Here is a 26,600-nt window from a genome sequence, read left to right as displayed (position 1 = left end):
CTTTGCATAAATTCTACAGGAGTCCTGCATCAGTGCATTTATTAATTAATAAATTTCAGTAAATTCTGATGAAAACTTTAAAGGCACTTGTAACTAATCCCTACCCATTTTATCTTTTTAATACTGCTCCAAATTACACTATACTTCTTTAAAGCCTAAGGATTGAGAGTTGAACTCAATATTTGTTCTCCAGCTAAATTTGCAATATTTTCTGTTTTATAAAAAACACGTCAGGTTAGTAACAAGTTCTCACTGAACTGTAGTTTTGGATGCTCAAGACTTTATTTTTATAACGGAGCATAATTTAAACCATGACTTTTTTTGGTTGCTTTGCTTTCAAATATGCCAAGCAGTTAACCCAAATTGGGGAATACTTGCCTTCAAAATTTCATTGTAAACACTTTTAATGGATATTCTTCAATTTAAAAAAAAAAATCCGAGACCAAGGCCTTGTAAGCTAAATATTCCTACTGAGTTTATTTTGCAAATAAGTTATAAGCTTTTAATGAGGCAAAGGCAGACCCTTATATGGTACCCCATTTAGATGCTGGTTTTGTAGCTTGATCCCTCACCCACTGAAGTCATGTGTGTTGGATCAGGCCTTTGATTCTTCTGTTATTATTTAAAACATAGTCTCCACTTGCTGAACTAAGGGAGAGCTTTCCTAAGTAAGGTCTGTGGGAACCGGCTTACTGACAACAGGGAATGGTTTCTAAATCCATTCTCTTATACTTAGAATTCAGTATTTGTAAATCTAGCTCAACCTGCATTTTCATGATTAATATTAGCATGAAGGGGCAGAAGTAGTATATGGCTTACGAAAAAGAATACACAAAATGCACATATGAGACTGGCACTTAGATTGGATTTTATCGATTACGAAACTGACGGTGGCATTCACACACAGGCACGATTTTAATTCCTTGACAGTTTTATCAGTGTACACGTCCTTCTGTCAGACCACACTGAACAGGAAGTGATTGCTTTTTAGAGAATAACGTGAAAATTGTCTCAGCATTGTGCAGTCCTGCTAATATTACCCCTACTATTGTATTCACATCTGTGCTTGGTGCTATAGCACATGGTTGGCAGATGGCATGAGGTGAATACTCTGGCTCTTTGAGTTGTAATGAGAGAGAGAAATCAATTTCATTCCACAAGAGAGAGATATGGTGGTGTGGAAGATTACTAAAAACTGTCATTTGCTTTGTAGCACTGGAGTCTTGAAAATGATGTGGAGCACCTGACTAGGAAAAAAGGCAGTGATGTGGAAGTTCCTGGGTTGTGTCTGTGCTGTAAGAGGAACACTCTGAAGTGCAAAATCATTTTGAGATTTTCCTGTACTGGCCACAATGCATGCTTGGAATTTTAGAAAAATTACTGCATGCCTGTAGTGAAAGGAAAATCTGTTTGGGCCTAATGCTTCTGGGGAAATGCTTGAGAACACTTTGTCACAATGTGAGTTGTGACTTACACCATTGCATGTGCCAGAAACTTCTAAGTTCTTCTAATAAAGAAAGAAATATTTTTAGAGTAACGTCTATCTGAGCCATGGTGCTGTTTGGTTTTGCTTGCATGCCTGTTAAACTCTGCTACTACTAACAAACAGTGCAGATAAAACTATTGTTTGCACTCTGTGAGATTTCTGACCTTAACATAAGTACTCCCAAACTCCTACCCTTTTATTTTTACTTCCACTTCAATTCTCTTGCTGCCCCACCTCTTGCTCCTACAGTCTTTGGCATAAATCTGTGCAGCATCTGCATCACTTTCTGTTGGCACAGTTCCTGACCTAGTGTAGCCAATGCTGATTGGGTAAGGGGAGTGAGGCTGGGAATTTTTTTATATGTATATTCCATTTTAAAATGTAACTTGATTTTATTATAAGTCTTATCTAATTACTCAAACAGTATAATAAATCTGTGATTTGGAGTTTGAAGGTAGGATGATGTTGGTGCTTATATATACCTTAGGTTTTTTTGTTTTGTTTTTTGTTTTGTTTTTTTAAATAGCTCGCCAATCTAAGAAAACATGATCTTGATCCTGCACCATTCAAGTTGATGGAACTTTTCCTATTGATTCTGAATAGGAATAGAATCAAGGACCATGTGATTAAGTACTTTGATGAACTGGGACCTTAAAGGAGCCATCAACCTAAAAAAATATTTTTTCTTACATTCTCCAGAGAGTGAGTGGAAAGTTCAAGAGAAATAATACTCTACCTATTACATATTTATTATGTCATTCATATTTCCACGGACTAAGCCCTCCTCATTCTGCTACAGTCTCATTAGCTAAGGAAAGAGTTTATGTAATGGAAGCTTCATTCTTACTAAAAAATGCTGCTTTCATCTCCTATGCTGATTATCCCAGGCATGCTCTCCCTACTTACAGTTCTATAGTTAATTTTGATATTGGTAATTCTTTCCTTGCATAACATCACACACTAACTTTGCCCATATAGCTAGGCTGAGCAGTATTTGGATCCAGATTGGGGCTAGGCTATGAATTAACTCCTAGATAAAGAGAGGGAGGGTTCAGAATCTAGACTCCAGTATGGGCTCATTTCTGTTTGCATTAAGCAGATTGTTTTGTAAGTACAAGTTACCATGTGGAATTACTTTTAACAAATGTCAGTCCTTCAAGATAACATTTCCTCATTTATTTTTCATGCTATTTTAACTTGTTAAGAGCTCACTTTTCAGTTATCACAATTTAGATTCCCTGTGTGATTGGAATTCTCTTATTGTTTTAAAATATGCCATTGGTGTCCGATAATTGAATGTATCTTATAATTTCGTGAAACTAGAAAAACAAACATTTTTCATGACATCTGACCATCATTTTGCAGTTTTTTTCCTATCACTTTTTTGGCCAGACTGATTTTAAGGAACTCATTTGATCATTTCAAATCTAATGCATTTAGTCTAGTAAAGTTCTGTTATAGCTCCTCGTTCCTATAAACTATAGAACTCTGCAGCTCTGAGCTATTCCTACACAGAGCACTGGTGATTTTCAGTGGAAGTCATAATTTGATGCATGAAAGTGCCAGTCAAAACTACTCCTCTTTCAGGTTGTCGTTTAAGTAACACACCTGTCGTCAGACATTTAATGCTGAGGGTAGTGCTCTCACGTTGACCTGTTTGAGAGCGCTTCTTGTGGACTGTGATAGCCTGTACCCCTATGTTCACCCTTTTACTAAACTATGATACATTTAATACATAGTATGCCTTATGAGGTATCATTTGAAGGACTATAAAAGGAGAGAGGAGATGCACAAATTGTTCCTCCTTTCTCTCTACCCATGGCATCCACAACTTCTGAAGAACTAAAGAAACCACTTTGGACTGGGGGAGAGATCCTGACTGAAAGATTCAGCCAGTATGACTGCTAAAACATTTGCTTTGAATTCACTCAACTTGTTAAATTAGGCATTAGTTGCGATTTACTTTTATTTTCTTGTAACCAATTCTGACTTCTATGCCCCATTACATGTAATCCCTTAAAATCAATCTTTCTGTAGTTAATATACTTATTTTATTGTTTTATCTAGCCCAGTGTGTTTGGACCGTAGTGTTTGGGAAGCTCCATTTGGGATAACAGGATTTGTGCCTATCGTTTTCTATTTAATAAAATGACAGAATTTATATGAGCTTGTGTTGTCCAGGAGAGGCTGGGCAGTACAAGACATACATTTCTGGAGGAAAGTCTGGAACTGGAAGTTTGCCGGTGTTGCTCTGCAGTGTAAATCAAGGGTGCCTGGCTGTAGCACTCTTGCAGTATAACAGAGTAATTTACATGCTGGAACCTGTGTATGAGCAGACCAGCAGTGTAAAAGGCACCCCAGGCTGGAGAACTGAGGGGACACAGCTGTTCATTGGTCCAGATTGTACCCTGGGGGATGTCACAGGGACATTTTATTTATTTATTTATTGCCAGGAGCCTCCAGGAACATAGTGTTCAGGACTGCTGCTGAGCAGGTTGACTGGTGTTCCAGTAGCTCTGCTGGAGTGGACAGAGCTAATGGAGTGCTGGTCAGGATGCTCCCTGCCTTGCCAAAAGACCAGTGATAGTTGACCCCCTACTTATTCCTGATTTCATTGGGGAATTGCGAGAAGAGCCCCTGGCTCGCTCTCACACAGAAAAATTCCCTCGGGTTGTGAGAGGGAATTGTATTGCCATTTTCTCCTCTGGCCCGTATGGGGAGAATACCCATTCCCAGGACCTTTGCCTATCCAAAATATTTACATGTATATGCTTGGGTAGCTCATAGTGGAACAGGTGAAAAACATTAATAAGATGCAAATATTTTAAATAGTTCCTATAGAAATGTAAATGCAAATTTCACAATGAAATATAGCACTGGCTGCACAAAATGTACAATACCAGACAGTTTTCTTTTTAATTAAAAAAGGGGGAAAGCCTGACATTTATCTTGTAAAAATAGACATTTTAAGGCTAAATAGACAAATAGCCTTTATATTAGGCTACAGTGTGTATAAAGATGAAGATAATCAGTCTGAGGTTAAGATTGTTCCTTATAGATTCACCCACGTATGGGGTGGGAGCGATTCCAGACTTTGTGCTCTGTGGCATGCACTCTTCTTCCCCCCCACCCTGCCCTTAAAAGGGTATAGTGAATGCTCCACTTAATGGCCAGCCAATTCTGTTGGTCCATGTGGAGACCTAGCCCTTCTTTCTTCCAGGCTGTTAAGGCTGGCTAAAGGCACTAGCATCACACAGTTCTTGCACTTATTCCATTACTAAGGGAAAATGAGAGTAGAGCAGTACTGACTGAGGGGGTGGGAAGGGCTTGGAATCACAAAAGTGTAATTAAACAATAAGGCAGGACTGGGGTGTAATTATTGTGATAGAATTACCCTTCCAGGGCTTATGATGCATTACACACAACTAACTTCCTGTGTTCCACTACAGTGCAATTATATCATAATCACGCTGACCCCTTTTCCCTGGTGCTGCAAAACTGATATTCTAATGGGTAAGTAAGAATATATTTCATTAGAAGAAGATGGCGCTGCAGTTTTAAAGTTCTAAATAACTTCACTCTGCACTCTTGCTGACAGAGGAATATACTTCTTTAGGATGTTCAGCATGTGGCTTCTACTCAAAGGTGAAACCTTTCCTCGTCTGTAGTGAAGATTTAATTTCTAACAATTTTAGCTACCTAGATGTTCTGTAATTGTTTCTAATCCTTTAAAATTCTGGTCTGGCCGCTTCTACATTCCTCAGTGTTGTAGTTGTGAAATTAAACATGACTGCTAGGCCCTGAAGGGAGCGGAATATCTCAGGACCAAAAAGCCCAGGCTTGTATATAATTTCTTGTCAGAACAGTGCACTGCAGGTTGCTTCTGGTTGTACTGGGATTACCCAGTACCATAAACTGTTTTTTCATATCCACAAAGGATACATGATTTCCCCATCAGAAATCCTGCAGCATACTTGGACATGTCAATTGTATTTATAATAGAACAACCAAAACCTGCAGAGTAATTTGTGTATTTACTCATTTTAAAAACAGTTTCAGCAAAGTTCCACCATTGAAAAGAGGTCAAAATGTAACCTAGACTCTGGAATCTAGACCAGTGGTTTTCAACCTTTTTTTCACTTGCGAACTTCTACAAAATTTCAAAGGGAGGTGTGGACCACCTTAGAAATCCTAGTCATAGTCTGCAGAACCTCAGGGATCCGCAGACCACAGGCTGAAAACCACTGAGCTAGACCATATGTAATGCTTTTGACAACGCATCAACATTTAATTGATATCGTGATTATGGGTGTGGTATTAGAACTACTGAATAGCATAGCTAGAATGAATGCATTTGCTTCCAAATAAGTAACAGGAAGCTCAATAAACCTCTGATAAAAACCTTTAATTTTATAATTTTCCTGTTTAATTTCTGCATCCAAGAGCCAAAACCAGACAGGTTCTGATTGCCCTCAGCTCCCATTGATGTCAATGAGAGTTGAGGACACTGAACATCACAGGATCAGACCCTGACTCTTCACATTTGTACATATTTCTGAATCTTGTACAGTAGGAACTCCCTGGAGCCCCCACTTACAGCAGGTGTCCTGCATCTATCCTTTCCCAGTAAGTTATGCACATAGTTTAGCAGGATCTACTGGACCTTCTCTTTCAGAAAGGCCCCTTTAATTTAGCCTGCTGTTTTGGGTAATAGAGAGTTAAGAAAAAAAGAGGCTCTGGAGAATGCTGATAAATATTATCCTTCTCACAAAAAGCTACTGCAGCTCAAAAACATCCAAACCAAAGAGAGCTTGTCACTCCCCATAATCACTTCTTATTTGGTATGTTGCTCAATAACTTTTGGTTTTTAGATACTAGGCTCTCATACATTAGTATTCGTGGGGGAGGCAAAAATATTTAAAAGCATTATTTTTAATTCCCCTTGAAAATATGTACCATACAAGAAACTGTTACGAATTCTAACAGAAATTAAAAATGAATAGGGTATTCATGTAATGCCCTTGAATATTTCTCCAAAATGTGATTATTCTTTTTTTTTTTTTGCTTGATCAAGCATCCATATAAAGTGTGTTTAAAAGGTAGCATTTTGAATTACATAAACTACACGCTGCTTTCTGAAGGAATTTTATTCTTCCTTTACCTGTTCCACTGGTTAATACATATAGTTTGAAAGTTTGAGCCAAAACAACATAATCCAATGTTTATATTGGTTAGAATAAAAACAGGGACCTTTTAAAACTTATTTCATGGTCAAGATTTTCAATAAATGCAGAGTTATCAAAATTTTGCAACAACTGTTAAGTATCATTTGAAGATAAACTACACATTGTCCATTGATTAAATATGTCATGAAGCAGATGCTGCTAATGGGCTGCTGTGCTCACAGAACTGATACGCAGAAACTCATTTAAAGTCCATTACTAGGACAGCATGATTAGGGAAAAAAACCCCACAGTCAGTTATTTGGAACTACCATATCTTGTTGCCTTGTCAAAATCAAGTCAATGAGAACAGTTTTGTTGACTGGAACCATTAAAAATAGTCTCCATTCTCCTCTTAATGGCATGGTTTTATACTAGGATAACTATTAACTTCAGCAGAGTTACTCTCGATTTACCCCCTGTTAGTGGGATCAGAATCAAGCCCTGTATTTAGGCACTATTTTAAAGGAAGTTCAGGAATTTTTGAACTGTTTATTTGTGTTCAGGTGGTTGTGAAAGTTCATCTTGGGTCTACAGACAAGAATGTCAATGTTCTCAGGCATTTGTACACAATCTGAGTGTAGTTTCAGTTCAGATCGTTAGAGGCATGGTGATGTAGCTGATTGATTCATGTCTTGAAGACCTGATATAAAATCGCATTTCAATCAAAAGTGAGTTTGGTGCTAGTAGACACTTTGTCAGCATCATAAATCTTGACAGATCTCTGCATGATCGTTAGTCTCTGTTTGAGCGATGGTCATGACTTGGATCAGCAGGAGTTACAGAAAACAGGCAGCTATGATTCTCTGGGATGATGAAACTCTCATTGGTCATGAAAGACTAGTTCAAGCAGATGACAGAGCTTTTTCAACAGCCAGCCCACAACTTTCGCGCTTCCTATAGCACCAGCTGCACTTCATGTACAGTACCTTCCTATAGCTGAGGGTAATAAGGAATCCAACCACCTTCAGTACAAAGCCATATGTAGCTAGATTTAACATTCAATATGCGTTTGCGAGCGCACTCTCTGTGAGTGAGAGAGAACTGACCAGACAGTAAAACCTCCTAATTCTGTTTCTTCTCACAGTGGGGAAAGAAGAACATGGGAATGACAAGTTTGTTTTTTGTTAGAACTTCTCTACCTGCCTCTGGAGTGAAAGAGTATCGTAAATGGGTGTCTTTGTAGATCACTCACAGTTTATTTAAATTTTGTAAGACATTCTGGTATCATAATGATAGGTATAATATAATATAAAATCTAGATACAGTAGTTTTGCAGGTCAGGACTAGGGGAGCATCAGCAGAGATAAGTGTATTAAAATGTTATACAGTAACTACCTGCACTGTTCCTGGCTCTGTCCAGTGCATTTAATTTCTTGCTTTCCTGAGCACTTTAAAAAAAAAAAAAAAAAAGGCAAGTATATAATGAGTAGTCTATTATGCATGAATAGTAATTGATGCAACAGGTCCTAGTTTTTGTGAACAGGTTCTGTAAAACATTCTGTGTTACATAATTTTGGTTTAAAGCATATTTCATAAAACTGATCTAATGTATACTTGTGAAGGTGCTAATGCTTAGACATTTCTTGGCACAGTGGTTTATGATTGCTTTGTACTTCCTCTCTTGGTACCAGAGGTTTTACTAACAGCTAGTTCAGAAATCAACACCATGCCTGCAACATGAAGAATTAGCAGCCATCCACTGCTTTAATCACAATACTTTCTCTAACATAGCGGGCAGCACCATGCTCTTTGAACATAGCAAGTTATACAGAATTGTATTTAACTTATCCAAACATATTCTGAAGCAGGACATGAAATGATGCCTGCCTGGACAAAATGCAGCATTCTTTCTAATAGAATGTATTTCTGAAATAATAATTTGACAGTACTACTTGAGCAAAACATTCTAAGTGAATAAATTAAATTTGAGTGCATTACACATTTTATAAGATTCTTTTTATGTTCAAGATCAAAAGTAAGAGAAAAGTAAATTGCCTGCTTGTCATCTTAGTATTATTGCATTGAGTGGTTCACCCTGGCTTCTTATGGTGATAAGTTGAGTGTAGTTGAGTGAATAAAAATAAAAACCCAAACCCAAACTGTGCATTAGTGAAGGAAGAGGTTTCATCAAATAGACTTCTGTTAAAATACAGCAGAGACCTGTTTCTGTTTCTTTGTTCAAGATGTAACATGCATTTTTGGCCAACATTTTCAACTGAAGGTGCCTGTAGTTAGACACCAAGGGCCAGATCCATAAAAGAGCTTTAGGCACCTAAGTCCAACATGTGGGCCCTCCCTGAGATTCTGAAAATGCCCACTGAGCTGTCACCTAACCCCTAAATCCCAGGCACTTAAGTTTCCTCCAGTGGGCATGTGCAAAACTTCCTATCTCCTGCCACTGCCAAGCACCCTAGCTAATAACTAATCTCTGGGATTCTCAAGCAAGTTGTTCTCCTGCCAATCTTGCGGGTGGGGCCCAGTCTTTCTCTGAGCCATAGAAGACAGCTGAAGGTAAGCAGGGTGGGATTTTTTGGCACTTACTGTATGCATCCAGTTGTTAGAGCACTTAGCTGGGATGTGGAAGAATCAGGTTTGAATCTCGACTCTGCCTGAATTGGAGCTGGGACTGAACCTAGATCCCACGCTCCAGGAGAGTGCCCAAGCAACCAGGCTATTGGGTTTTATGGGGTGGGGCTTTCTCAGTGTCTCCCGTTGAAGCTGTTCTATTTCGTATAAATAATTAATTATTTCTCGGAGCCGGGACTTGCAGAAGACTTGTGTACATCCGTAGCCATTGGCTATAGTGTCAGTCTGTCTTGTGAATATTTAAATGATTTATACAAAGTGAAACCGCTTCAATGGGACAGTTTGAGACCCACCCCCTTTTGGAAGGTGGGACACCCTGGGTTCAAGCCCCTGCTCCAGATGAGGCAGAATAGGGATTTGAAAACAGGTCTCCCACCTTCAAGGAGCGTGTCCTGGCATCTGGGCCATTGGCTATAAAGGTAGTGGTAGTGGCATTGATGCTATTTCAGTGCTGTATTAAAGGATTGCCTTGATAAGTGTAGCTAAGTCAGATTAGCATCAATAAACATTAAATATGCTGGGGAGGGGGAACAGACCCATTAAATTGCAAAGCTGAAAGTGCTTCATATGACCTAACCACATTTTGTAACTAACCACATTTTAATTTCCCATAGGGTGTATGAACTTGTTGCAGTATGGTAACAGGCCCCCTAAACAAGTTTTGAGATTGACAAGGTGGGTGGGGTAATATTTTTTTTTTTTTTTTTTTTATTGGACCAACTTTGGTTGGTGGAAGTAGGGTGACCGGATGTCCCGATTTTATAGGGACAGTCCTGGTATTTGGGGCTTTTTCTTATATAGATTTCTATTCTCTCTTCTCCACCCCTTCCACACACACACATGCGCGCGCGCACACACACACACACCTCCTGACCTGATTTTTCACACTTGCTATCTGGTCACCCTAGGTGGAAGAGACAAGCTTTTGAGCTTCATGGAGCTCTGACTCAGGTCTGGAAAAGGTAACCAGCGTGTCCTAGCTAAATACAAGGTGGCACAGCTTGTTACGCATAAGGGTTTAACACGTGTTGCAAGAAACCACTTAAAAGGAAGTGGGCATTGAACAGCCCTGCAGTCATAGGACAAAGAAGCCTTACTAGGTTACAGAGTGTTGTAATGAGCAATAAAACACCAGTGTCTGACCATGATTTTAGTGTCTAGCAGCATTATGACGTTAAGTTACAATGCTCATCTTTTGAAGGTGTGCAGGTTTCCTTGACAACGACCCCCCTGCTTGCAGGGCGATTTGGTTGGTCTGGCTGAGTGAAAGAAACAGTGCTTTATGGCTGGGGGAAGAGGGGGAGATGAAAACTGCTGCAAAAGGGGGAGAGTGGTCACTGACTCCTCCCTTGGGAATGCAGGGTTTGAAAAGGAGCAGCATGGTGCCTGGAGCCTTCCTTTTCACAGGGTAGAATAAATGCCACCTGCAGGTAGGCTCTGTTTGAACAGGGCGTGGGTGGCAGAATGCAGGCTGGTGCAAGGGGCCAGCTTCAAGCAGTGGAATGTGCTACGGCCTCCTGTGGGACAACCCAGCAAAGCCAATGGGTCACAGTTGTGGGCTGGGTTTTTAATGGGGGTTCTTATCCCCTCTATGCAAAATAATAATGAAAGTCAGGGGTGGGGTTTGGCCATGTTGTGAAGGCAATATTTCCACAAGAATGAATTCTGAGCCATAGTGGCAGGACCATCCAACCAATTGCCGGTAGACAACTTGTGGGTTTTCCCCAAGGCCAGCTTCAAGTAGCAACGGAATGGGCTATGGCCTCCTGTGGGACTACCCCAGCAAGGCTGTTGCGTCAAATTTGTGGGCTGGGTTTAATGGTGGTTCTTATCCCCTTTATGTACAATAATGATAATGAAAGATGGGTGAGGTTTGGCCATGTTGTTAAGACAGTAATTCCACAAGTATGAATTTGGGGGTACAGTGGCAGGGCCATCCAACCAATTGCCTGAGTACAACTTGTGGGCTTTGCCTTGAGGCTTGGCTCCCGGAAAGGTTCCAGGGAATTACATTGCTTCATAACCTCTCTGGGGTTAACAATGGCATAGCACACGCCTTGTCTCATTTTCAGGTCCACTGATTTCTGGAGTTGGCACCAGGAGCCAGCTGGGAACCCAGGCAGATGCCACTAGCACTATGGAACCTTGGCGCAGAATGGTTGTCAGTGTGGTGCAGCGATTAGTTGCTCCACGCACGTGGCAGAGCTACGAGAGAAGTTTTAAAGATTTTATGCAATTTCAGGATCAGGAAAGCCAGTCAATAATATGGCCCATTATAGAGGAACAGGTACTGAGGTACATGCTGTCGTTGGCAACCCGTCAACTGGCATCCTCCACAATCTCGAATCGCCTTTCTGCTGTTACATTCGTTAGTAGGCTAAATGGTTATCCTGATCCTTGCAGTAGTTTTTTTAGTTCAAAGGTTTTTGGCTGGGTGGTCCTGTTCCGGTGGCCCCAGGGTGGATTCCCGTCGTCCCATCACGGTTTACATACTTAGGGATCTCGTGCAGATCCTTGGCGATGTATGTCATTGTTAAACTTATGACAGTCAAAGATGGGTCAAGTTGGCCGGGGTGAATCTGTTATCCTCCGGAAGGGTGGTGAGTCTGGGGTCTGCCCAGTTCAGGCTTTAAAGGTCTATAGAGTTATACGGCTGAAGAGGAAAGGGCTCCTTTTTATGTATGGTGATGGGAGTCCCCTCACAGCATAATAATTTGTTACCATGTTGAGATGGGGGCTGATGAGGTTGGGGCTGTCAGCCCATGAATTTGGTTCCCACTCATTCAGAATCGGGGTGCCAACAGCAGCAGCACTGCCTCTGCTTCCATACCTAGCTATCGGGCTTTGGCATTCGGATGCGTACCAAACATATGTAAGACCTCAGATGGCAATTCAGCATTATATTGGACGACCAGCCATGCAGACATTGGTGTGGATCTGCGGGCACAGTATTGTCTTTTAGGCTCATAGGTGCTCATCCAGGTTGCCCAAGGATTTGCAGGTGGGCTTCAGTGGTGAAGTGATGCGATAGTTGGCATGCAAGGAGGGGCATGTTATGGGGTCAACTAATACCGATGCTATATGCTGTGTGGTCCCATCAGCGGCCCCCAGATATAATTGTGGTGCATCTTGGGGGAAATGATTTGGGAATGCTTGAAGGAGTGGAACTAATGCTCAGAACAAGGAGGGACTTGGGGCTGATCCTTGAACTTTTTCCAGGAGTTAGCATTATTTGGTCAGACATGCTTCAGCGCAGGGTCTGGCAGGGAGCCGTGAGCCCCCGCAGGGTGGACAAGGCAAGGAGGTATGTGAACAGGGAGGTGGCCAAATTCCTTGGGACCACAGGAGGGACAGTAATTTCACAACCTGGCCTAGTATATGGGGCAGCAGAGTTGTTTCTGGAGGATGGGGTTCACCTGTCCGACTTAGGTGCTGTCATGTTTTAACTGATATAAAAGATGGCATTAGGAGATGTCTGGGAACCCGACTGGGTTTGGGGAGGAGGCAGCCAAGCTAATATGCCTCCTTGTGGCCGATGTCCAGTGCAGGAACCCCATAGGAAAGTGACCGGATAAATGGCTTAGAAAAGGACTTAAAAAAAGGTGTTCATTAAAGGAATGAACTGGGGTGGTTGGGGACTCCTATGATTGGTACGGCAGGGAGCCAACCCCCCATTCTTATAACCCACCTTAACCCTCCTACGAGTGGGGGGGGGGTGGATGGTAAGGTCCCGGCAATGGATTTGCTGGAGGGACTGGGAGGGAAAAAGAGGGGGAGCTGGTGGGAGCCCTTCACCCCTGGTATGGTAAGGTCCTGGCAATGGATTTGATGGAGGGTCCTGGATGGAAAAAGAGGGGGAGCTGGTAAAAGCCCCCCAGCTAATTATGGCATAAACTGCACACTGTTATCTGCCGGGTAGTCCCAGACATCTAATAATAAAGTTGCGGTCTGATTAAACCCATGTCAACTGTCTCCCGTCCTCCTTTTGGCATAGCCAGACAATGAAGAGTGAGAGGTCACATGAAGGTGAACGCTTTTCACAAAGCACTCATTCTGTTAAGTGATGGGGTGTTTTTGTGTCTCATCATTTTTCTGTGCGAGTTGAGTGTAGTATCATCTGGTTTCACCCACATAGTTGTTGGGGCATTTAGTGTACTAGGTGAGTTACACCACATGTTGTGCTAGGCATATGTAGGACCCATGGCTCTCAAAAACTGTGTTGTGGGTATTTATCATTGTAGCAGTGGCGGGACATCTGAAAGTTTTGCATCTGTTGTTAGGCCAGGGCCTGGTGCAGCTTTGAATTGGTGGGTCCTGGTCTGTGGGAAACTTGCTTCTGATGTTGAGGTTGCAGGGACAGGAGAGGGAGGGAGTGTTGTATGAAGGCCAGAAGAGGGGTAGTTGTTTGATACCCCATATGGTTTCCAACTCTTCACACTCGTAGTTGTCACCTACTTCCCCAGTCAGTGCGGGGGTACTTTTTCTGTATTATCTCTCTTTCACCAACAGAAGTTGGTCCAATTACCTTACCAACATTGTCCCTCGTAACCCTGAGACCAGCATGGCTACTACAGCATTGCAAACAAGTTTTGAGTTGTCATAGAAGGAGGTACAGCACTAAGATCAGGGCAAAACACAAGACTAAAGTTACCTATCAGACTGCATCTTGCTGTGCTACTTATGGTGCTTTTATTTCCTCTCTTACTGCTTTTCCAATTATAAAGAAAATACAACAGTAAGGGGTTTGGTTTGGGGGGGAGGGCAGCTTGTCACTGCTGGCCGTTTTCTTTCAGACCAGTAGGATTCTGGGGAAGGCAATAGGATGTCACTTTAGGAATACACCAAACAACTTCCAGCTGAAGAGAGATTATTTTCCTTTCCAAGTTTAAAAAAAAAAAAAATTGTCACACAGGTTAACGTCTCCTCACAGCTATATCACTGTAACTTTTTCATAAAAGACCAGGAGATGAAATTGAGTTCTCAGATGACATTTTCTGCCTTCTGTGGAATTGTAGAGAAGAGCCAAGAAAAGTGACAGTAACAGGAGGAGAAGGGGGGAAAATAGGCTGCAGTGGAACTTGAAGAAAAACTGCTTAGAATTTATCTGTAAAAGTGACAATATTTTCTTGAAAAAACTTAGAATTTCCCCTCACACTGACAGCACTAACTCTCTTCCCATTTCACCTAGAAAGTTATTTTACATAGCCACTAATACTAAAGGTTTAATGAAAGGTATGGGACATAAATTTATTCTTGCAGCTTTAACCCAGAGGTAGCCATATTGTATTTCTGAATGAATATATTGCAATGTTTTGATGGAGCTGAGCAGGCCTTTCATTCTACTATAGGAGAAAGTCTTACAACATAGTACTCTACAAGCAGATTAGTGTCAGGACAGAGGGGAACATGTCAGAGATAAAGGAGGTTGGTGGGTTTATTGGGGTGGAGTAGGTTGGAAGAAGTAGGTAGGAAAGGATTTAAAGGAAGAGAGAGGGTGAGGTTGGTGGACGAGAGGTGGGGAGCTGGAGCATTCTGTCTCTAGACCTGGAACAATTATATATCCATGCTACATGAATGACTGCTGTAAGTGGTGAATCATAGTGGGGGAAAGGCCAATCAAGTGATCAGGAAGGCAAGAAGGGTGGAGGTAATGTGAAAGGAATAAATTGTACAAAAATATGCTTGGGTTTCTGTTACCTTGTTATCCCCATCCATTAGTTTGTTTCATACAACTGCTGTGTCTTTCGTAAACAGATTGTAAGCTTTTGGGGCATGGGCTGTCGTCTTATTGCATGTTTATGCAGCACCTAGTGCAATGGGAGCTCGAGCATTGATCGTACACTAAAGGCCCTAGCAATAATAAAGGGAAATACGAGCAGCGCATTTGATATAGTGAACATTAAGTTGTATAAAGAGTGGGGAGACATGAAAGGAGAAACAGGTGCATGTTATACTTTTTACAGAAGCATATTTTATATCTTTTTTTAGAACCATATTCCCTTTTATAAAAAAAATTCCTCCACTAGTATCATGACCATATAGCCTTCACAATGCAGTGCTTTTCACTGAGGCTGGATAAAGGAACAGGAAACTCCAGAAATCATATTTTACATATAAATATTGAGACACTTGTTTAAAGTAAAAACAATACTGCTCCTGCATATAATGTGATTAATAAATATAAAAATTCAGGGAGAAGCAGTTTTTTTGCTTCATCCTGTTTATGAAGTTCCTTAACCTTTGCATGATGAGGAAATCTTGAGTAAAGATTTTTTTTTTTTTAACCTCTGGCATTCATTAAAACTAATCACTCAATCCTGCTGTAGTGAATTGACCTATGATTGATACTCTGGCTATGTGAATGTAAGCATCTGGATAACTGTGAATAGGCTCATGTTGGTAAGGTTTAGAGAGGAGGACTCTAAAGAGAGAATTTTTTAAACATATGGGATGGGGCTGATAAGAGGGTAAAAGCAGAGAGAACAAACAGGGACTACCACATACTCAGTGCAGAACAGTAGAATGAAGCCAGCAGCAGGACCATAGGGGCTCCAGTACAGAACAGGGTTATTTTCCTTTAATTTGCATGCACATGGTTTGGAGAAAGTGATTGATAACACCTACGAAACAAAAACAAACAAACAAAAATCTGTTAAGGTTATTTTTCAAGTCTTGCACTGTGAGATTGTATATTCCACCCAAGCCCTGCCCAGTTTTGGTACACTGCAGTGCTATTATCATCATCTCACTTAGAATAGCTGTCTAGGTTCCAAGGATTATCACATGGGGCATTCTGTTGACTGACTTCAGTGAGAATCTTGCCTGACTAGGGACTGGAGGATGAACTCCCCCCTCTCTTGAGACTAGGGTGGGCATTTATAAAATAAAACTGGGTGACAAAATGGCAGATGAAATTCAGTGTTGATAAATGCAAAGTAATGCACATTAGAAAATGTAATCCCAACTATACATATAAAATGATGGGGGTCTAAATTAACTGTCACCACTCAAGAGAGATCTTAGAATTATTGTGGATAGTGCTCTGAAAACATCCACTCAATGTGCAGCGGCAGTCAAAAAAGCGAACAATGTTGGGACTCATTAAGAAAGGGATAGATAACAAGACAGAAAATATTATATTGCTGCTATTTAATCCTTGGTACGCCCACATCTTGAATACTGGGAGTTTTCAGCTTGGAAAAGAGACAACGAAGGGGGGATATGATAGCGGTCTATAAAATCATGACTGGTGTGGAGAAAGTAAATAAGGAAGTGTTATTTATTCCTCATAACACAAGAACTCGGGTCACCAAATGAAATTAATAGACAGGTTTAAAACAAACAAAAGGTAGTATTTTTTCACACAACGCCCAGTCAAGCTGTGTAACTCCTTGCCTGAGGAGGATGTGACGGCCAAGACTATAACAGGGTTAAAAAAAGAACTAGATAAATACATGGAGGATAGGTCCATCGCTGGCTGTTAGCCAGGATGGGCAGGTATGGTGTCCCTAGCCTCTTTGCCAGAAGCTGGGAATGGGCAACAGGGGATGGATCACTTGATGATTACCTGTTCTGTTCATTCCCTCTGGGGCACTCGGCATTGGTCACTATCAGAAGACAGAATACTGGTCTGACCCAGTATTGCTGTTCTTATGTTAAAAAAAAAAAAAAAAAAAAAAGTCTTTAAAAGCATGATGGCTACAGCCCATTTTCCACAGAACCTTTTAAAGATCTGCTAAATCTTCTGGGTTTTTTTTAAAAAAACTAGTTTGCTAGATTCATACAGCTAAGTCAAGGAAGTAGTCTTTTTACGTTTATTATGGTGAATTATAGATATCACTTTTATCCTAGGCGGATTCAAATTTGGTGTGTTGCACTGGAATATTCATTTTGATCAAAAACTGAAATGGGACTACTTTTTGATAAGTGAGTAAGGAGGACTCCACCGCTGATAATCAAACTGATATTTCACTAGTCATTACGTATGTTCTATTGGGTGCACAGCAGCAGAATACTTTTCTGTTTAGAGAAGTTCAAATGGCTTTGAAAGCCTAGTTAATTTTTTCCCACAAGCAAGTGAAGACTGTTGGCCTACTTTATATCCTCTTTCAAGGCATTTAGAGGCTGTTCATGCCCTCCCACGGACCCTGCAAGTTGGCAAAGTCTGAGAGCTCAGGCTGCAGCCGAAGCCCAAACATCTACACCACAATTAAACTTGGCACAGGCCAGCTGCGGACATCTAGTTGAAGTGGAGACCTATCCCCAGGCCCAATCAAGAGCTCATCTAGAAGGAACGCCAGCGTATCCCTGGTTGGGAGACAAACTGGATTTCTTGTCCATTCAAGAGCACCATGAGGATCACGTTCTCAGAATTCCCTGAAACACATAGATTTGTGAAGCATTTGAGCGGGAAGTTCATGAACGCCCTTTGATATTCAGGCTTTAGAAGGCAAAATATCATGTTTCAAGCCCACAGCTTCAGGTACTGTAAGTCCAGGAGTTAGGAGGCTCAAAGATGCTGAAGTGATATCTATAGGAATCAGAGATGGTGGGTGGCTGGGCCAACCCTTCTGCTAACTTCTTGAAGATTCAATATCTCAGTTGACATGATGATGTGTGAATTGCCATCTGCTTAGGCAGATGACCCTTAAGCTGGCTGCTCTTTTGTTCAAATTTATGTAGTTTTAACCAGAGTGGCTTACTGTAAACCAGTTTTAATCTTTTGCATTTGTACTTTTTAGTTATTTTCTTAAAGAAAGCTTGATTCTCAGTGGCTGGTAACCATTAAACTCTGATTTGCAGCTCAGGGCATGTATGACCCATTAATGCGGAGCAAGCTGAGGTGTAAATCGGCAGTGCTCCAGTGTGCCACACAGTCACTCTGCCTGTGGACAGAAAGTTCCCCAGTGCACATTGGGTAAGACAGTACTCACTAGAGAGTTTTCAGTGCACAGCAGTAGGGTCCCCACAGCCGGTGCGTGTGCACTATGCTGGAATGCTGGATATTTGCACCCCAGCATGCTGTTAGCTCTTGTATAGACAAGCCCTAAATAGAGCCTTTACACTAAATTTGGTACTGTTTGCTAACCAGGAGAATACATTATACCTATTTATTAAAGAATATAAAACACTTTCAGCTTCTTAATTTATTAGTTAAAATGCATCATTCACCCTTTTCTGTTTACTAGATTGACTTTTTACTTGTGATTTGTATCAAGCTGAATTTGGATGGAAATTGGAATTCAATTAAAAATGCACAAAAACTAGCATTTTAAATTGTTTTAATTAAAGAAAACTACCTTAAATGTGCAGATACACAAGTTTAGTTTTTAATGCAAAACACATTTTGTATTAAAACTGATTTATTAAACAGAGGAAGTATTATCTGTAGTTAGTGAAATGGATTGATTATTTCAGGCTACTACTTCCTTTAAGATTTCAGATGTAGTAGATCTTATCCTCACACCTTATTTTTTATTCAGATTGGAGGACAACAAGTTTTTCTTCTTTTTCAAACTTTAAACTGAGCTGGCCAAATAAACTGAAATGAAAAAAATATTCTCTCTGTCCTCGCTGCTGCTGTCAAAAGGTGTTTTAACATTTTCACAAACAGTGGTTACAGATGGTTAGAGTGACTTCCACCAGATCAGTGATTAGACTTTAAAACTTTGTCAAACTTGTACTGCTTAAATATTGTAATAGACTATACTAAATTTAGGCCTTAATTAAATTTGAAATTATTACAGAGGCTCTATTTTTTAAATAAACTTGTATTTTATTTGAATTTATTAAAAAATTCTGTTTTTACCTGTCCTGGTTGTAATCATTAGATGCCTTATGTTGTGAACTGCTTGGCGAGCACACAGTGGGCGCTAGTTTAACAAAAAAAATTCCTGCTCTTGGAGCAAGAGAATTTCCCTTGCTTCATTCAGGATTTAATTTGTACTTTCTTGTTCCCCTCCTAAAGTACCAGTAAGTCATGCAGGTCCTATTGTTGCTTGTCACATGAATGATCAACAAATCCAAAGGTTATCCTAACAATAGAGGAAACACTACCCTTTTGAAATGATGGTGACTCTAGCAAGTTGTTCTGCCGAGCTTCCTGGAACAATAATTTGCCTTGAATTAAAGGGGGCCTCTGAACTCCCTCCATAGTGCTGAAGATGAATCTGGTTGCTGATTCTGGAAATACTCTTAGCATGAAAGTAGCTCTGTCAGTACTGTTTTGTTTAGGCTGTTTAAACTGTGGTTTAGCTGTAATGCACACAGAGATGGCTATTTCAGTATTCCACTCAAACTGCGGCTTTGATGATACACTGCTGTATCTGATCAAACAACTTTGTTGGTGTTGTCGCTGACACTGAAAGCAGCTAACCATATATTTTTAAATCTGTATCTCTATCTTTTAAAAAAGGAACCAAACTAGGTTGCTTTCTTATTCCCAATACCTCACAGAAATGAATAAAGTTAAATACTGCATTATTCCTCATGGAGGGGCGGGAAAAAGTCACTTTGCCTACACATTAAACAACTTACATTCAGCCTTACAGTGAATTTCTGTGCTAACATTTCTTAGCTTTAAGATGCTTGATTTAGAGCTTATTTTGTTTTATTTTTTGGCCTATTTAAACACAATGTTAATTTATTAGAAAATGGCTAGTCTAGGAATTATAGGTTGCATGTCTTGCTACCATAGGTAAGTAGTATGCAAAGTTTTTAATATAGCACAACTGTATCTCAACCTGTGTAGTGAGCTACATGCACCTAAATGTTGCACTTACATGCCTAAAGAGTGCTTACATCCCTTAGTAAATTTGGCCCCAAGCGATTTAGTAGCACAAGTTCTATTGACTTTCAATGGAAGGTATGCTCCTAAGTAACTTAGGTGCTTTTGAAAATCTTACTTTCCATTCACTTTTTAAATTACCATGAATAGTATTCTTAACTAACATCAGGTATAAAAGTCCTTCTATAGTGATACTAACCTAAAGTATACAATTAAATCATATGCATTGTATGTGATGATAAATTATAAAACAATTTTCAGATTTTTCATCCATCTGGTCCGGTAGTGTTTTCAAGCAGAATGGGATGGAATAGGATTAGATGCGGCCTTAGGGAGTTTGTAATGGCCTGACATGCAAATAATTTTGCTGGTTTTGTGGTCTTGTTTGTTCATTTTGGAGGTTCTAAATCTGTTTGTGAAATTTGCTATTTATGCTTAATTCATATTTCTAAGTTGTACTGTATCTGAAGTGATTTGCATTAAGTGTGAAAGCAATGCACATTAGCAATAAATAGCTGTAAGAATACATTTATGTTTAAATTACATGCTACATCTATTGGCATTCACCGGAAAAAAAAGAGAGATGAAAATGCCAATTTAGGTATGTATGATGGTCAATATTTCATATTTGAGTTACCATGCTCCTTTAATTAGTCCCTGCAGATGGAATTATGAGACCATTTTTATTCTTGCAGTATTTTTTTAAAGTACCAGAAATGGCATGGAGTTCCTGCTTCAGGCAGCATGCGTGGTGGACTGTCCAACAGCCCCTGGGGTCCTTGGCTCTAGAACCAGGTGGATGGGCTGTCAGGAAATCAGGCCAGCTTCCATCAGAACTGCTTCAAAATTGGACTGTCTACATGAAGCAGTTTGATTCTGATGAAGCGGCAAAGTTTGAAAACTAGGGCTGTCGATTAATCGCAGTTAACTCAGGCAATTTAACTCAAAAAAAATTAACTGTAATTAAAAAAAAATTAACCGGGTTTAATCTCCCTGTTAAACAATAGAATACCAGTTGAAATTTATTAAATATTTTTGGATTTTTTTCTACATTTTCAAATACTGATTTCTATTTTAACACAGAATACAGAGTGTACAGTACGCACTTTATATTAGTTTTTATTACAAATATTTGCACTGTAAAAATGATAGAGAAATAGTATTTTTCAATTCACCTCATACAAGTACTGTAGTACAATCTCTATTGTGAAAGTGTAACTTACAAATGTAGATTTTATTTTTTTTTTGTTACATGGACTCAAATACAAAACAGTGTAAAACTTTAGAGTCTACAAGTCCACTCAGTCCTACTTCTTGGTAAGCCAATCACTAAGACAAATAAGTTTGTTTACAGTTACGGGAGATAATGCTGCCTGCTTCTTATGTCACCTGAAAGTGAGAACAGGCATTCGCATGGCACTTGTGTAGCCTGCATTGCAAAGTATTTACGTGCCAGATATGCTAAACATTCGTATGCCCCTTCGTGCATCAGCCACCATTCCGGAGGACATGCTTCCATGCTGATGATGTTCATTTAAAAAAATAGTGCGTTAATTAAATTTGTGACTGAACTCCTTGGGGGAGAATTGTATGTCTCCTGTTCTGTTTTACCTGCATTCTGCCATATATTTCATGTTATAGCAGTCTCGGATGATGACCCAGCCCATGTTGTTTGATTTACAAATACTGGCACTGCAGATTTGACAAAACGCAAAGAAGGTACCAATGTGAGATTTCTAAAAATAGCTACCGCACTCGACCCAAGGTTTAAGAATCTGAAATGCCTTCCAAAATCTGAGAGGGATGAGGTGTGGAGCATGCTTTCAGAAGTCTTAAAAGAGCATCATTTCACTGCAGAAACTACAGAACCCGAACCACCAAAGAAGAAAATCAATCTTCTGCTGGTGGCATCTGACTCAGATGATGAAAATGAACATGTCAGTCTGCTCTGCTTTGGATCGTTATCGAGCAGAACCCGTAATCAGCATGGACGCATGTCCTCTGGAATGGTGGTTGAAGCATGAAGGGACATATGAATCTTTAGCGCATCTGGCACGTAAATATCTTGTGACGCTGGCTACAACAGTGCCATGCGAACACCGGTTCTCACTTTCAGGTGATGTAAACAAGAAGCGGGCAGCATTGATTACATTTGCAGGAGATAAACTTAATTGTCTGAGCGATTGGCTGAAGTAGGTCCGAGTGGACTTGTAGGCTCTAAAGTTTTACATTGTTTTATTTTTGAATGCAATTATTTTTTGTACATAACTCTACATTTGTAAGTTCAACTTTCATGATAAAGAGATTGCCCTATAGTACTTATATTAGGTGAACTGAAATATACTATTTCTTTTGTTTTTTACAGTGCAAATATTTGTAATAAAAAATAAATATAAAGTGAGCGCACTGTACACTGTATTCTGTGTTGTAATTTAAATCAATATATTTGAAAATGTAGAAAACATCCAAAAATATTTAAATAAATTGCAATCTATTATTATTTAACAGTGCAGTTAATCACGATTAATTTTTTAATCGCTTATTAGAATTTTTCTGATCAGCTCTACAATCTGTTAAAGCATTTTTAATCCCAAGATCTCAAAGCACGTAATTTTTATGAAGTATAAAATATTTGTTTGCTTCCTCTTCCTGCCACCATTTATGTCTGTGAGCTTTCCCCAAATCCCTGCTGCCTAGAGCTAGTATTTGGGTCACACTTTAGGGCAGGGATCGGCAACCTTTGGCACGCGGCCCGCCAGGGTAATCCCCCTGGCGGGCCAGTTTGTTTACCTGCCGCATCCGCAGGTTCGGCCGATCGTGACTCCCACTGGCCGCGGTTCGCTGCTCCAGGCCAATGTGGGCTGTGGGAAGCGGCGCGGGCCGAGGGATGTGCTGGCCGCCGCTTCCCGCCGCCCCATTGGCCTGGAGCGGCGAACCGCGGCCAGTGGGAGTCACGATTGGCCGAACCTGCGGACGCTGCAGGTAAACAAACCAGGTAATACCCCTGGCGGGCCGCGTGCCAAGGGTTGCCAATCCCTGCATTAGGGGATTACCTGAACAGAGTTCTTGAGGATAAGGCACAATTTTCTCCCCAGTTGTCTCTAGCAAGAGATTGAGTCAAAAGTATTTCTTCTTTTCAAGGCCATAGTGATGTTACCTCAATATGGTTTAAAATACAAATGGTGTAATTTAAAAACAAGATTAATTAAGTATACAGAGAAAAATTAGATTACAAACAAAATCATTGTGTAACATACTCTGCAAGAGTTAATTCACGTTATTATAGTACCTCTTTCTCTTTGCAGCTTGTCAGCCTCTCCACTCCAGGTAGTTTTCATCTTCCTTCCCCTCCCATCTAACTTAGAGGCCTCTTACACGTTTCAGGTTTCTTTGATGTGCCTGGCTTATTTATATTCCAGACATCCTTCATAAAGGGGTGTATCTCCCAATACCTCTGGACAGGAGGTCTGTCTTCTCATCCTGTAATACACAAATAAGGGAGCCACCTAGGCAGACCCATCATATCTGACCACAGCAGTGTTACTGAAGGAATATTGGGACTCAGAAAAATCATCCTCAAACCATTCACCACACAAAGGGCCAGCTTCCTCCAGAAACTCCACAAAATTATCAGGTTCCCTCAGAACTCCATCCTTGCCACCATGGATGTCAGCTGCCTATACACCAACATACCTCACAATGATGGCTGCCTGCCTCAAACATTTACAAGATAATGTACAACGCTCAGATATCCACCCCAAAACTTGTCCATTTCATCCTTACCCGTAACTATTTTACATTAAACATACACACCATAGGAACAGCCATGGGTACTAGGATGTCTCCCCAGTATGCCAACCTCTTCATGGACCACTTTGAGGAAGAATTTCTGGATAAATGCACCCTGAAACTAGTCATATACCTGAGCTACATTGATGATATTTTTATCCTCTGGCAGCTAACCTACAGACCCTCAAAGATTTCCACCACAATTTCAATTACCAGCCCTCCATTAAACTCTCGCTAGAACACTCTCACACTAGCATCAACTTCCAGGACACCACGATCAGGTTCAACAATAGAACCACAACAAACCCACGGATCGCCACACCTACCTTCACAGATCCAGTAACCACCCCAAACACACCAAGAAATCTTATCTACAGCCAGGCACTCAGATTCCACAGAATATGCTCTGAGGAGAACATCTGGGATATACATCTTAACACACTTAAAACTGCCTTCACCAAACAAGGGCACTCCACCAGAAAAGTAGATCGCATCATAGAGCAGGCCACCCAAATACTGCCAGGAGAACCTGCTTTGATACAAAAATGAAACCCCTTTTGACTGCACACCCCTAAGTTGTCACCTACCAACCATATGGGGTAACAAACCATGATAACCCATACTCAATGGTGACCACAGCCTAAAAGAAATCTTTCCTGAATCCCCCACCCCTTTCTGGCTTTTAAACAACCCCCCAACCTCATCATCAGCAAGGACTCAAAGCAGCACCAGACCCTGTCAGAACAACAGATGCAACAACCTGTAGACATCTCTCCAATGCTATGATTTGCAACACCCCACATAACACACTTCCCAATATCCAGGGGTCCTGCACATGTCTATCACAACATGTGGTACACCTCATCGAATGCATTAAGGGCCACAACAACAATGTGGATGAAACCCAGCAATCACTACACTGTTGAATGAATTCACACAGAAAAAAACATATCACTTGTGGGTGAATACTTGTCACAAACTGATGTTCTTAGATGACCTGTTCTTAGATGACCTCAGTCCTCATCCTCAAAGGAAACATGCATGACACCTTCAAAAAGACAAGAGCTTAAAGTCATAACTTTGCTAGACATTAAAAATAGTGGACTGAATGGCGACACTGTTGTGCTAAGCCATAAATCCAATTTAGAAATCCAATTAAATACCCCACACCCCACCCCATTACTGGAGAGGTGTTAGCGGGCCACTTTCACTTGAATAGTCCCTTGAAATATGTAGTAACTAGTATACTATACAACTCTGTTCCACCTTGTATTTAGCTGAGACATTTTCCAGATCTGAAGAACTCTGTAAAGGCTCAAAAACTTTTGTCTCTCACCAACAGAGGTTGGCCCAATAAAAGGTATTACCTTCCCCACTTTGTCTCCCTTCTCATCCTGTGTCTGTCCTATGTTTTAAAGTCATTCACTCTTATAATCATTATCCCTTTGAGTAAACAGGTTTGAGGGTCCTGTTACCTTTAGTTCTCCAAATGTTAATTGGAAGGTAATGTGTGGATCCAACAATTGACTTTCCGCTCCTATCTACATGCACCATCCTCTGGTTAATTGCTTGATTTAGAATTACAAAAGGACTTTCAACAACACCATGCTCTCACATTTTTACTGTTTCTGATCAAAGGAGTATTGGGAAAATAGCTGGCTTGAATCGGAGTTTAAAGATATGGGGCTCCAATATTTTTAAAGGGATTGGGAGGTTAGTTGGTCTGAATATCAATATGTTGCTAATATTTATTTTCTTCTTAAATGTAATATCATGTAACTGATTCCCTACTAATTTCACAATTTCTGAATCCATTAGATAAAAAATGTCCATTAAGAAAATAAGGGTAAGCACGACAAGTTGTAGCTGTTCTTAGTCATAAATATCTCTTCAATTATAGTGGCTGCATAAGCCTAAAAAAGGAGATCAGACTGGTTTTAAGCTCATTTTCTTCGTAGGCTGTAAGTGTTAACTAAATATATATCATAAATATAATAATATATATTATTTTTAAACAGGCATTAAAGCTGTATTTTCTGGACACTACCATAGGAATGCTGGAGGGTCCTACAAGGATCTAGAGATGGTGGTTTCATCAGCAATCGGATGTCAACTGGGAGAAGATACCCATGGGCTTAGAGTGGTCATTGTCACAGCTGAGAAGATTGTTCACAGATACTGCAGTTTAAATGATCTGAGTAGCCAAGGAATGGAAAAAGAGCTGATGGATTTGATTAAGCAAAATTAGCCATTTTCTAACTGACAAGTCTCCAGTTTTTTTTTAATTCACATCTTTTATTTCACAGATAGAAACACCAACTCAGCAAAAACAAAAAAGCCTACCACGGGCTGAAGATGATTCCCAGTTGTGTATTATGCACCAAAATAGTTGTCTTAACTCATTACCATCCTAAATAACAAAGCAGAAAGGTATGCAGAGATATTTATACCTTTGAGGGGAAATGAAACCAATTATAATATGAAAAATAATAGAAGTAATGCTATCACTATTGATTTTGTAATGGGAAAGAGCTATTCTGGGGATTAGCTGCTCTATTCCTGGATCAGACTTTTATAGCTAAGTAAGCATATCCATGAGTAGAAGCAGTGGCTTCTGGATGACAAACTCAACTCTAGTCCACCCTTCTGTTCTAGTTTGGCCAGCAAGATGCATCTCAAAACCATTATACTTAATGTTCTCTATTAAGTTCTTGATAATCCTCCAGAA

The 26,600-nt window shown here is 40.3% G+C and overlaps 1 protein-coding gene across 1 annotated transcript in view; it reads left to right on the top strand.

The window, feature by feature from the left end:
- Window positions 1-26,163, top strand: part of CPPED1 (calcineurin like phosphoesterase domain containing 1) — an 88,420-nt gene extending 62,257 nt beyond the window's left edge. The window contains exon 4 of the mRNA XM_065412423.1: window positions 25,891-26,163. Within this exon, the coding sequence (XP_065268495.1) occupies window positions 25,891-26,120 (230 nt within the window). The 3' untranslated portion in view covers window positions 26,121-26,163. The remainder of the gene's footprint in view (window positions 1-25,890) is intronic.
- The last annotated feature ends 437 nt before the right edge of the window (window positions 26,164-26,600 follow it).

This window comes from Emys orbicularis, chromosome 10 (assembly GCF_028017835.1).
Source record: "Emys orbicularis isolate rEmyOrb1 chromosome 10, rEmyOrb1.hap1, whole genome shotgun sequence".
NCBI lineage: Eukaryota > Metazoa > Chordata > Testudines > Emydidae > Emys > Emys orbicularis.
This window is presented reverse-complemented; position numbering and strand designations above follow the sequence as displayed.